Source organism: Camelus ferus, chromosome X (genome assembly GCF_009834535.1).
Source record: "Camelus ferus isolate YT-003-E chromosome X, BCGSAC_Cfer_1.0, whole genome shotgun sequence".
NCBI classification, from domain to species: domain Eukaryota; kingdom Metazoa; phylum Chordata; class Mammalia; order Artiodactyla; family Camelidae; genus Camelus; species Camelus ferus.
Window position 1 is genome coordinate 93,362,577 of NC_045732.1, and position 12,350 is coordinate 93,374,926.

The window sequence follows — 12,350 nt, forward strand, 5'->3', positions numbered from 1 at the left end:
CGTAACAGTTCCGTACACTCGGACTATTTCCAAGGTTTCCTCAGGTTCGGGTGGTGGCGGTTGTTCCTGGGAGCCAAGGCAACCGAGATCTTCCCAGGCTCGCGAGAGCGCCCCCTTTTCCCACGGCTTCGGCCCTCAGCGGCAGCGATGGCTCCGGTGTCTCGCTCCCGCAGCCCCGACTGGGAGGCCTCGGGCTCCGGGGGGAAACGTCGCAGTTCGTCGAAGAGCCCGAAGCCTAGCAAATCCTCTCGCTCTCCGCGGGGCCGCCGCTCTCGCTCGCACTCTTGCTCTCGGTCCGGAGACAGGAATGGCCTCAGCCATCAGCTGAGTGGCCCCAGCCAAGGCTCCCGAAACCAGTCCTACCGATCCCGCTCGCGGTCACGGTCTCGAGAACGGCCCTCGGCGCCGCGGGGTGCCCCTTTCGCTTCTGCCTCATCCGCCTATTATGGCGGCTACTCACGCCCCTACGGGAGCGACAAGCCATGGCCTAGCCTCCTGGACAAGGAGAGGGAGGAGAGCCTGCGGCAGAAGTGAGTGAGACGAATGCACCTTCTCTTTCACGAGCCCACCAGCTTTCGGAGTCAGGTTTATTGTTCATCCCGCTCCCTATTCTTCCCATGTCGCTCGCTCTCCCAGACTTGCACCCATTTTCATCCCGTCCTTCAGTCTAGCTACGATAACGCTTTATTCGCCGTTTTCTATCCTTAGGTTTTCACTCATCCTCGAGCCCCTTCATTAGTGCCCTGGTCTTCCGCTACCTGCTTCTGCCTCTTGGCTTGTAGCGGACATGGCCGAGAGTCTCAGACCTACCGGAATTATAGCATTTACTTGGTTGTGTCGTTATCATTCGTGAGCATATTTTTATTACCCACTAGACTGAGCTCATGGAAAGGAGGAGCCCGGTTTTACCGATCTCAAAATTCATAGTGCCTAGCACTTTGTAGGCGCGCTACCATAGCTTGTTGAATGATCAGAGGTTTGAGATAAAACAGATAAAAACAGTCCTGAGGTAGATTGGAGACCTACCTCTCCAAATTAAAATTTCCAGAAAGTTACCCCAAACTGTCAGTCAGAAAGCAACCAGCTTATTAGACATTCCTCACCAAAAGATGTCAGAATTCCTTGGATCAAATTTGCATTTGTATATTTAGAAGATAATTTATCTTAAGAGTACAGATAAAATCAGGTGGCAGCAGGGATGAGAGCTTGACTGCTTGCTCTTTACAGCCTGTCAGGCATTCTTCCTCCTGTCTAAATATATTTCAGGTTTGGTTTTAAATATGTCCCCTTTTAGATTTTCTGTTAATTCAAGTGGGAAACCTGACTCTGACTCTGCATAATTTTACCTTTTCTCCTGAATAAAGAAGAAAAAATAATTTATTCAAAAAATCAAACCAATTGTATTTATTTTGTAAGGGTTTAAAAAAAGACAAATGGAGACACAACCAGCTAAACTTTGAGGAACTGGGCCTTAGTTTTTGGTGCTTTATTAATGAGTAATATCAAAAGTTAAAAGAAGAAATCACAAACATAAAATGAAACAAAAAAAATTGTGTCTTCCAAGAGTAGATAATTTACTCCTTTTCCAAAAAGGAATTAAAGGGAAAACAGAGAAAATAAACCCTGTATCTCGTTAAGTACAGTTTTCGTCAAGTAAAACTTTTCTTTCATTTTCAGAGTGCTCTTTATTGTCTACTTCTAATGTTCATTTTTCTTTTCTTCATTAATTCTTGAATTTCTGAAAACAAAGTTTGACTAAATCAAAAGTAGAGACTTCTCTTTACTTTTGTAAGTATAAATAAACAAATGAAGTTATTTCCAAACGTAAAACTGTTTCTGTCACATATTGCAGGGGACGAAATGAGCAGTTAGGAGCTGTGTCATGGGTGCAGCAGAAGGGATGCACTTGACAGCCTCGCAGGCTGCATTTCTGGCCGGGCATCTCAGCTGTCTGTAGTCTGTACCATTTGATAGAACTACCAGAACACCAGATCCTAAGTGTTGAGTTTACATTTAAACCAAGTTTTTATTAGTTTAAACTTTAAAATGTAAAGGGAAACTAGGACTTAACTGGACTCCTTTGAACTTTATTATATTTAGGAATCAACTTAGTCACAGAGTTATAATTTACCTGCCTATCTCTTCTAGGAGATTAAGTGAGAGAGAGAGGATTGGAGAATTGGGAGCTCCTGAAGTATGGGGACTTTCTCCAAAGAATCCAGAACCAGAGTAAGTGATTTAAAAACATATTTTTTAAAATGTGACATTTGTTTAAATCCAGAATCTATGGTCAAAATTTTTCTTAAGTGAAGATGTTTAAGTACAACTCACATTTTTTTTTCTTCTTTCTTGTGATTTATGCTGTTCTACCCCTTAAGTTTTAAAAAAAAAACATTGAACATACCTAACGATTAAAACATGCTCCTAGCGGATTTTAGCATGCTAATTGTTCTCTTTAAATTATAATTCATGGGGTGCTAATTTCCTATTCATAGAAGGGTTCAGTGTTGAAAGAAATACGTATTTATTATTTTGAATTATTGTTTCTCAATCTGGTAACTGCATGTCACATGTTAGCATTACAAAGGGTTTTGGTTTTCTTTAAATGAATGTACTGACATGGGTTTGTTTAGTTTTCCTGTATCCAGTACTGTTATTGAAGGCTTAATGCTTTTTCTTTTTCTTTTTTTCTCTTTGGTGCTATTCATAAGCTGCCTTTTCCCTCTCCTCTGTTTCTGTGTCTACTTTAGGTTGTGTTGAGACAATGTGCTTGACAGGTAAACCTGTAATTTGTGACAGGATGATAAAGCATTATTATCTTTAAGTTGTTCTTTTTTTCTTTTTAAAAAAATTATTATTTTTTATTGAAGTATAACTGGCACATAATAGTATATTGCTTTCAGGCATACAACATAATAATTGATATTTGTATATATTCCAAAACGATCACCACAGTAAGTCTAGTTAACATCCATCACCATACACAGTTACAAAATTTTTTTTCTGGTGATGAGAAATTTTAAGGTTTACTCTCTTAGCAACTTTCAAATATGCAATACAATATTATTAACTACAGTCACCATGCTATACATTACATCCCCATGACTTATTTATTTTATAACTGGAAGTTTGTACTTTTTGACACTCTTCATCCATTTTACCCATCCCCCACCTCCTGCCCTCAGGCAACTACCAGTCTGTTCTTTATATCTATGAACTTGGTGTTTTTTTGTGTTTCTTTTGTTTTTGTTTCTTATATTTCTTTTTTTTTAAATTAATTTATTATTGTTATTTAATTTATTTATTCTTGCAGTGAGGAGGTAACTAGGTTTTATTGTTTATTTTTAGAAGAGGTACTGGGGATTGAACCCAGGACCTCCTGCATGCTAAGCATGTGCTCTACCACTTGAGCTATACCCTCCCCCCTTATATTTCACAAATAGATGAAACCATATGGTATTTGTCTTTCTCTCTGGCTTATTTCATTTAACAAATGCCCTCAAAGTCCATCCATGTTGTCGAAAATGGCAAGATTCATTCTTTTGGGGGGGGGTTAGTTAGGTTTACTTATTTATTTATTTTTAGAGAAGTTACTGAGGATTGAACCCAGGATCTCATACATGCTAAACATGTGCTCTACCACTTGAGCTATACCCTCCCCCTTCATTCTTTTTTAAGGATGAATAGTATTCCACTGTGGTCTGTGTTGTGTGTGTGTGTGTGTGTATTTCTTACAGTTTCTTTATCCATTCATGCATTCATGAATGTTCAGTTTTATCTATATCTTGGCTATTGTAAATAATGCTGCAATGAACATGGGAGTGCAGAAATCTCTTTGAGATACTGATTTCGTTTCCTTCAGATATATACCCAGAAGTGGGATTCTTGGATCATTTGGTAGTTCAAATTTAATTTTTTGAAGAATCTCCATATTGGTCTCAATAGTGACTGTACTAATTTATATTCACACCAACAGTATACAAGTGTTCTCTTTTCTTCACATCCTCACCACTTGTTATCACTTGTCTTTTGATAAGTCATCCTAACAGGTGTGAAGTGATATCTCATTATGGTTTTGATTTGCATTTCCCTGATGATTAGTGATGTTGAACATCTTTTCATGTATCTGTTGGCCATCTGTATGTCTTCTTTGGAAAAATGTCTACTCAGATCCTTTGCTAATTTTTTAATCAGATTGCCTATTTTTTCGCTGTTGAGTTCTTTATATATTTTGAATATTAACCCCTTAGCAGATATGAATTGCAAATATTTTCACCCATTCGGTAGGTTACCTTTTCATTTTGTTGATGGTTTCCTTTGCTATGTAGGAGCTTTTTATTTTTAATTTTTGTTTTTGTTTTATTTCTTAATTGAAGTATAGTTGATTTACAATGTTGTGTTAGTTTCAGGTGTAAAACAAAGTGATATATATATTCTTTTTCAGATTCTTTTCCATTATAGGTTATTACAAAGTACTGAATATAGTTCCCTGTGCTATATATAGGAGCTTGTTTGCAGAAGCTTTTTAGTTTAATGTAGTCCCACTTTATTAATTTTTGCTTTTGTTACCTTTGCTTTTGGTGTCAAATCCAAAAAATCATTGCCAAGACCTATATCAAGGAGCTTACCACCTAGACTTTACCTTCCCAGTCTTACATTCAAGTCGTTAATCCAGTTTGAGTTAATTTTTGTGTAATGGTATAAGACAATGGTCCATTTCATTCTTTTGCATGTGACTGTCCAGTTTTCCCAGCATGATTTTTTTTTGAAGAGACTGTCCTTTCTTTATTGTATATTCTTGGCTCCTTTGTCATGAAATAATTGACCATATATGCATGTATTTATTTCTGAGCTATTTGGTCCATTCATCTATATGTCTTTTTTATGCCAATGCCATACTGTTTTGATTACTGTAACTTTGTAGTATAGTTTGAAATCAAGGAGCATGATTCCTCCAGCTTTGTTTTTCTTACTCAAGATTGTTTTGGCTATTTGGAGTCTTTTGTGGTTCCATGTGAATTTTAGGACTATTTGTTCTATTTCTGTGAAAAATACCATTGGAATTTTGATAGAAATTGCATTGAATCTGAAGATTGGTTTGGGTAGTATGGACATTTTAACAATATTAATTCTTCCAATCCATCAGCATGGAAAATCTTTCCATTTATTTGTGTCTTCAGTTTCTTTCATCAGTGTCTTATGGTTTTCAGTGTATAGGTTGTCCATATCCTTGGTTAAATTTATTCCTAGGTTATTTTATTCCTTTTGGTTTCTTTTTCTGACAATTCATTAGTGTATAGAAGTGGAATGAATTTCTCTATTGATTTTGTATCCTACAACTTTACTGAATTTATTAGTGCTACGTTATTAGTTTTTTGTTATAGTTTTTAGGATTTCCTATATATAATATGTCATCTGCAAACAATAACAGTTTTACTTCTTCCTTTCCAATTTGGATGCCTTTTATTTCTTATTCTTGCCTAGTTGCTCTGGCTAGGACTTCCAGTACTATGTTGAATAAAAATGGTGAGAGTGGGCATCCTTGTCTTTTTTGCTTTTCATCATTGAGTATGATGTGAACTGTGGACTTGTTATAGATTGTCTTTAGTATGTTGAGATACTGAAACTTGTTCTTACAGATACCTTTGGAAAGTGCCCGAAGAATCTGAACTCAAAGAATTAGAGTTGGAAGGAATCCTAAAACTTTTCTAGGCAGTACCTAAATTATTCCAGATGTGATCTTCGAAAAGATTATATGATATAGGAATTCCCTTTCCAAACTATTGTCGCATGTTAATAATACTCATTTTTGGAATTCTCTACAACAGAATGAAATCCCTTTACACTGTAGTGTGTAAGGTTCTTGCTCTGGGGAGACAGAACAGTTGCTGCTCTACCATATGCCTGTTCCACATAAAGAGTAAAATCACCAAGTCTTCCCTCAGCCTTCTTATCTCCAGTTTCTTTCATCTTTCCTTATGATTCCTGTTTCCCTGCATTTTCCCTATGGTTTCTTCTGAAAATATAAATCTTACATCCTGCTTTCAGTGTGAATAGCACTTTGTAAACTATAAAGCATTATGCAAATAAAAATGATTATTATGTTATTATGAAGGTGGTAGACCCTTAAACTGTACTGTTACAAAAGCAGTCCGGTGCTGGCTCTTAATGGTTCTTGGACAATCAGTTTGTCACTGAAAAGTTTTAAGTCTGTATTTTTATACTCCATGATCCGTATTTTATCACTTTTCTGATTCTCACAACCATTTTCTTTAAACTCAGCTCTGATGAACATACACCAGTAGAGGATGAAGAGCCAAAGAAAAGCACCACTTCAGCTTCTACTTCAGAAGGTATTTTTTAAATATGGAAATTTTTTATTGAGGAGTTTTAGAAGTTTGTAAATAGTTGAACATTAGACTTTACTCAAATTGCCATCATCAGTTCCTTTCCAGTATTTCAAATACAATAAAATTGATGCTCAGAAATACTTCTTTAGAAGTTGTTTTTTCGTATTTTATGTAGACGACAAGAAGAAGAAGAAGAAGTCTAGTCATTCAAAAGAAAGGTCCAAGAAAAGGAGGAAGAAAAAATCATCTAAAAGAAAACACAGGAAGTATTCTGACGATAGTGACAGTGACTCTGATTCTGAAACAGACTCCAGTGGTAAGAAAGCCAACATCGTTCTGCGAGCCTTGCTTCAAAACTAGTTTTACTTCTTCAAGGCTGATTTTAGAGGAAGGTTCTTAAAAACAATAATAGTCAAGAGTTTTGAACACTCCCGACTTTGTGTGGGGCTCCCTGCTAAGTGCTTGATATGCATTATTGCTATTTAATCCACACAGTAACTGTAGTTCACCTCTTAGAGAGGCGGAAAGGGAGGCTCGGAGCAGGTTGTAAATACTGCACCCAGGGTCACCCAGTTGGGATTCAGACCTAGGTGTTGCGGCTCCAGATTGGTCGTGTACAGCTGTACAGGCGTGTGGTGCCAAACCAAGTCATAGGGGCTGCATCAGCCCAGTGGAGTGGCTCTTTTGTGCGATTCTCACACTCAGTGGGCAATTGCACTTTGTGCAATTTTCAGAAAGCCGCACCACAGAGGAGCCGTCAGGCTGGCAGCTGATTTATAGAAGACACCCCCTGGGGGCCGATGCATCCCAAAAAACCACCTTTTTGTGCCCCCTCCCAGCTGATGATTGATAGAGGGTGTCTCCTGGGGACACATTACACAGAGGCGCCCCTTCCTCTGATGTCACCTGGGTTTCCTGGCCACCATTGTCACTTTTCTTCCTCACTGCTGGAAGGCTGAGCTTTCTTGAAGCACAAATCTGAACATGTTGGTCCCTATTTAGAATCCTTCAGTAGCTCTCCGTGGCCTTCAGGGTGAAGTTCAGACCCTGGTTGAGCTCTCTCATCACACAGACCCCGCGCTCTCGTGCAGCATCCTCTGTGGCCTGAGGATGACTTTCTGTCTCCTCCATATCTCACGTCCTTTCTCTTGACTCTCTTACTTAGTACAGAGAGTCTGTCTGCCTGCAAGGCCAGTCTCTCCCTGCCTGCGACTTGGCTTACTCATTTTAACAGTGGCATGCCTAATTTTTGTAAAAAAACTGATTTTAAAAGAACGAGCTTAAGAGTCACCTTTTCCTGGTCAACCTTTCCTCAACCACCCTCCCCAAATCAGCCTGATTTTGAGATTCCTCTGTGCTCCCAGAACACCCACGTCCTTCTGTCACTGGATGCTGTTTACCTCTTTATCTCTGTCTCCTCCATTGGACTGAGCTCCTGGAAAGCATCTCCCGCAATACACAGAGCAGGAAAATACTCACACATTCAGAAAAGTAAAGGGAATCATATAATACCATATACGTATCATCTTAATTTTAACAATTATTAGTATTTTGACATATTTGCTTCAAGCATTTATTTGGTTAAGATATTCAAGGTTAATTACAATTATCACACTGCCACCCTAAATATTTCTGTATACAACTCTAAAAAATAAGGACCTTTTCCTATCTAATCAAAATATACTATTATCTCATGCAATAAAATTAATAATAATACCTTATATTACCAAATGCTTAGTGCAGCTTTAATTTTATTGTCCCTAGTGCCTAGCACATTTCCTGACCAGTAGCAATAGATATTTGAATGAATTAATTGCTCTATAACAACAAATAGAAGAGTAATAAGATATTTAACTACTCAAAAGTATTGGGGTTTTAGAGTTAAAATTTTTTAAAATTATAATGTGCTTTTATTTGCAGATGAAGATACAAAAAGGAGAGCAAAGAAAGCCAAGAAAAAGGAAAAAAAGAAGAAACGCAGATCGTCAGTTTTTTTTCTTTAATTTTCATTATGGAAAAGTTCAACTATATATAAAATTATATAAAATAGGATAACGGACCTCCATGTAACTATCACCCAGCTTGAACAATCATCAACTCTGGGGCAGTCTCTGTTCCCTCCCCTATTATTTTGAAACCAATCCCAGATATCCTTTCATCCATAAAGCAGCAAGTTTCTCTGAAAGATAGGCATTCTTTAAAAAAGAAAAAATAACCACAATACTATTATCACGCCTAAAATATTTAACAGTAATTTCTCAATTCTCAGCAGTTTTTGGTACAGTTTATTCAAATTAGGATCCAAAGAATATCCATAAATTGTGATTGGTTGATAACATGTCTTACATCTCTTTAAATTGATAGGTTTCCCCTCCTTTTTATTCCTGCAGTTTATTTGTTAAAGAAACCAAATTATTTGTCCTTTGGAATCTCCTGCAATATGGATTTTGCTGGTTGTATTCCTATAGTGTCCTTTTAACATATTTTCTGTCCTTTATATTTCCTGTAGATTGATAGTTAGGTCTAGACATTTGATAAGGTTCAGATTTGAGCTTTTGGTGGGAATACTTCATAGGTGTTGCTGTGTACTTCCATCAGGAGGCAGGTAACGTCTGGTTGTCTCTTTTTGTCATATTGACGGCCATCAGTAGTCATTGCCTAGGTTCCTTATTTCATTAGGGATTGCACAATGGTGATAGTTTAATTCTGACTTTTTTCATTTAATTGGTAGAATAATTGTGAAACCTACCCTCATTAACTATTTGGTTACCCTGAAGTACAGTTGGTATAGGAAGGGCAGAATATCTTACTGTTTTTGTTTTATCAGTTTTCAAAATAATGAATTAGATTTTTTAGTATCATTATGAAACCAAGGATTCAAACATATTTGATGTATTTTAATCCATCACACTTAAAATTATTGATGCTCAAATTGGTAAGAGATTTTTTTAACTGCTTTATTTCTATTATCTCTACACCATGAGAACTGTATTTTATTGTTCCCTTTAGGGATCTTTTTATAATAGTGAAACATGATTTGGTTAAATAAGTTAGATTATTTAATTAAAATTCTTCTCTAACAAGTTTGAATAAGCTAAGCATCCAAATCATTATAATCAGTCTTTCATTGCCTTGAAAAAATAAGATTCCCTTTAGCATGGGAATATTAAATCAATTTGTATCAAATTATAATCATTACAGGAAGAAATACAAGAAAAAGAAATCAAAGAAGAGCAGAAAAGATTCCAGTGATTCAAGTTCTAAAGAGTCCCAAGAAGAGTTTCTGGAGAATCCTTGGAAGGATCGATCAAGTAGGTTCTTCTGATAGACTTTGACTCAGAATAAATAAAACATTAACTGATTAGTTAAAATGTGAATATGTTTCTGAACATCTTTTCATGCAGAGCCTGAAGAACCCTCAGATTTGATTGGCCCAGAGGCTCCTAAAACACTTGCTTCTCAAGATGATAAACCTTTGAAGTAAGTAACAGTATATTTACAGTGTCTAAAGTATCTTCCCAAAAGTCTGGTCCTAACTTACCTTTCCAGGCTTATCTCCCTGTACTCCCTTATTTAGATCCCAGGTTCCAACTGAGCTGAACTGAAACTTCCCTGTGTTTACTGTGTACTTTCCCACTTTGTGCCTTGTTCACCTTACTGCTTCCCCCAACCTGCCTTCCCTTCCTTTCCCAGCCCTGGTTTCTTCACTACCCCCACTTTCTTCCTGTTAAAGTCCTTGACATTCTTCAAAGCCCTTTTCAAGAGGAGGAGGGCGTGTGCTGATTCCCAGTACCTTCCCTTCACAGGTAGATGTGATTCCTACCTCTCTTTCTCTCTTTAATCCTTTAGTCCTCCCAGCAGTGTTCTATTTCTTTTGTGCAATGTATTATATATTGTGCATTGTATTCGTGTTATATCCTTATTCATATATAAATTCTACGAGAACAGAGATTATTTTTGTATTATAGGCTTTGAGTTTAATAGGTATTCAAGAAGCATTCAATGAATTGAATGAAGGGATCGTGGTTTTTAAAGTCCCCTTGATTGAAAGTTAATAGATAACTGTTACTGTATAGCATTGTTATTGGTTGTAAGTCTAAAAAATATGTTAATTTGAGATATATTATCTCTTTACTTTTTTTTTAAATGGAAAAAGGGAAATGAAATTCTCTGGAAGCACAAGCAATAAAGGCAATACCTGTAGGGAAAGTTGATCTGTAATTGTAAACAGTGAATATATGCTTACTAACATCAGTTCTGTTATTCTTCCAAATATCTCTGCATTTCTGGCCTAGGGATATAGGTCACAGTGCAGTGTTCACTAATTAAATTAAAAATGAATTCACATTGGGCTTCCCAGCATGCTGCCACCCAGCAACTCTTATTCCTACTGTTTTATGAGAGAAAATGTGTTTCTTTGTGCTCTCTTTAGATGGTGAGCTTTTTATAATAAACCTTTTGTGAATTCTAAATTACCTTGTAGCTATGGCCATGCTCTGTTACCCGGTGAAGGTGCAGCTATGGCTGAATACGTAAAAGCTGGAAAACGTATCCCACGAAGAGGTGAAATTGGCTTGACAAGTGAAGAAATTGCATCATTTGAGTGCTCGGGTTACGTAATGAGTGGTAGCAGGTATGTTCTTGGCATTGAGGTCAGTTTCCATGATTAGACCTTTTCCTTTCTCACTACCAAAATTATATTTTGGTAACTGATTTTCATTACGTGACCATTTCTAATGAAAAGTAGAGTATAAATATTGGTTTAATATTGGTTTTATTGGTATAAATGTGGTTGTCTAAAATTCCAAGTAAGTATGCAACTCAACTATACCTCCAACGTCAAAGAATCAGTCTTTCCAATGTCCTTTTCTAGTTCATATTTTGGTACAGATAGTTTACCCTCTGGAGGATGTAGTTAAATTCGGTTACTTGTCACTGCCACATGAGGAATATGGCATTCTGGTAGTTAGGAAAGCATTTTCTTAAGACAGTATTTCATAAGACAGTGTTTCCTGTTTTCTGAGTTTACTCCCAGTTCTCTGTAGAGTCAGAGAACATGGACTCTCTAGTTCTCTGGACTCTTGAGAATGGAGAGCGGAAAGGATCATGACAGAGATCAGGTTCAGCATGAGGAAAGGCATATAAAATTAGGGAAGAGAAAGCGAAGTACCAGGAGGAACATAGGGAACTAATTGGGTATCAGTACCAAGATCAAACTGAATTTTGGATTTTTTTGAACTTCATAAACTTATAAAAGTAGGTAAACATTTTTAAATGAAATTGGAGGCAAATATTTGCAGAACCCCTTGAAGCACCTCCAGAATCTTGGATTCCTGAGGACTGACATTTAAAAACAGTATATCTAAGCACCAGTAAGACAAGAAAAAGAAATTAAGAGGCATGAGGATTGGAAAGGAGGATATAACACTGTCATTTTTTGTGAATGATACAATTTTTGGTTTGTTTTGTTTGAATGATATAATTTTTTAACATAGAAAATCCTAAAGACTCTTCAGATGAATTATAAATAATAGGAAGTTTTAACAAATGGTTGGATATAAGGTTAATACACAAAAATCAATTGCATTTCTATGTAACAGCAACAGAAAACTAGAAAATGTAATTAAATAAAAAGAAAACATATTTTTATTTTTCATAGAAGTATAGTTGATTTACAGTGTTGTTACTGACGTATTAACAAAGTGATTCAGTTATGTGTATATATCTATATACACACATATATATATGTATATATATATGTATGTATATATATATGTATGTTCTTTTTCAGATTCTTTTCCATTATAGGTCATACAAGATACTCAATATAGTTCCCTATGCTATATAGTAGGACCTTGTATATCTATTTTATATATAATAGTTTGTATCTGCTAATCCCAAACTCCTAATTTATCCCCACCCCCACTTTTCTCTTTGGTAACCATAAGTTTGTTTTCTATGTATGTGAGTCTTTCTGTTTTGTAAATAAGTTTATTTGCA

The 12,350-nt window shown here is 36.5% G+C and overlaps 1 protein-coding gene across 1 annotated transcript in view; it reads left to right on the plus strand.

Annotated features, from left to right (window-relative positions):
• NKAP (NFKB activating protein) overlaps positions 1 to 12,350 on the plus strand; it is a 19,219-nt gene continuing 6,869 nt past the window's right edge. The window contains exons 1-8 of the mRNA XM_032475402.1: positions 1 to 530; positions 2,149 to 2,229; positions 6,283 to 6,353; positions 6,526 to 6,666; positions 8,271 to 8,334; positions 9,552 to 9,661; positions 9,755 to 9,830; positions 10,834 to 10,983. Coding sequence (XP_032331293.1) covers positions 148 to 530; positions 2,149 to 2,229; positions 6,283 to 6,353; positions 6,526 to 6,666; positions 8,271 to 8,334; positions 9,552 to 9,661; positions 9,755 to 9,830; positions 10,834 to 10,983 — 1,076 coding nt within the window. The 5' untranslated portion in view covers positions 1 to 147. The remainder of the gene's footprint in view (positions 531 to 2,148; positions 2,230 to 6,282; positions 6,354 to 6,525; positions 6,667 to 8,270; positions 8,335 to 9,551; positions 9,662 to 9,754; positions 9,831 to 10,833; positions 10,984 to 12,350) is intronic.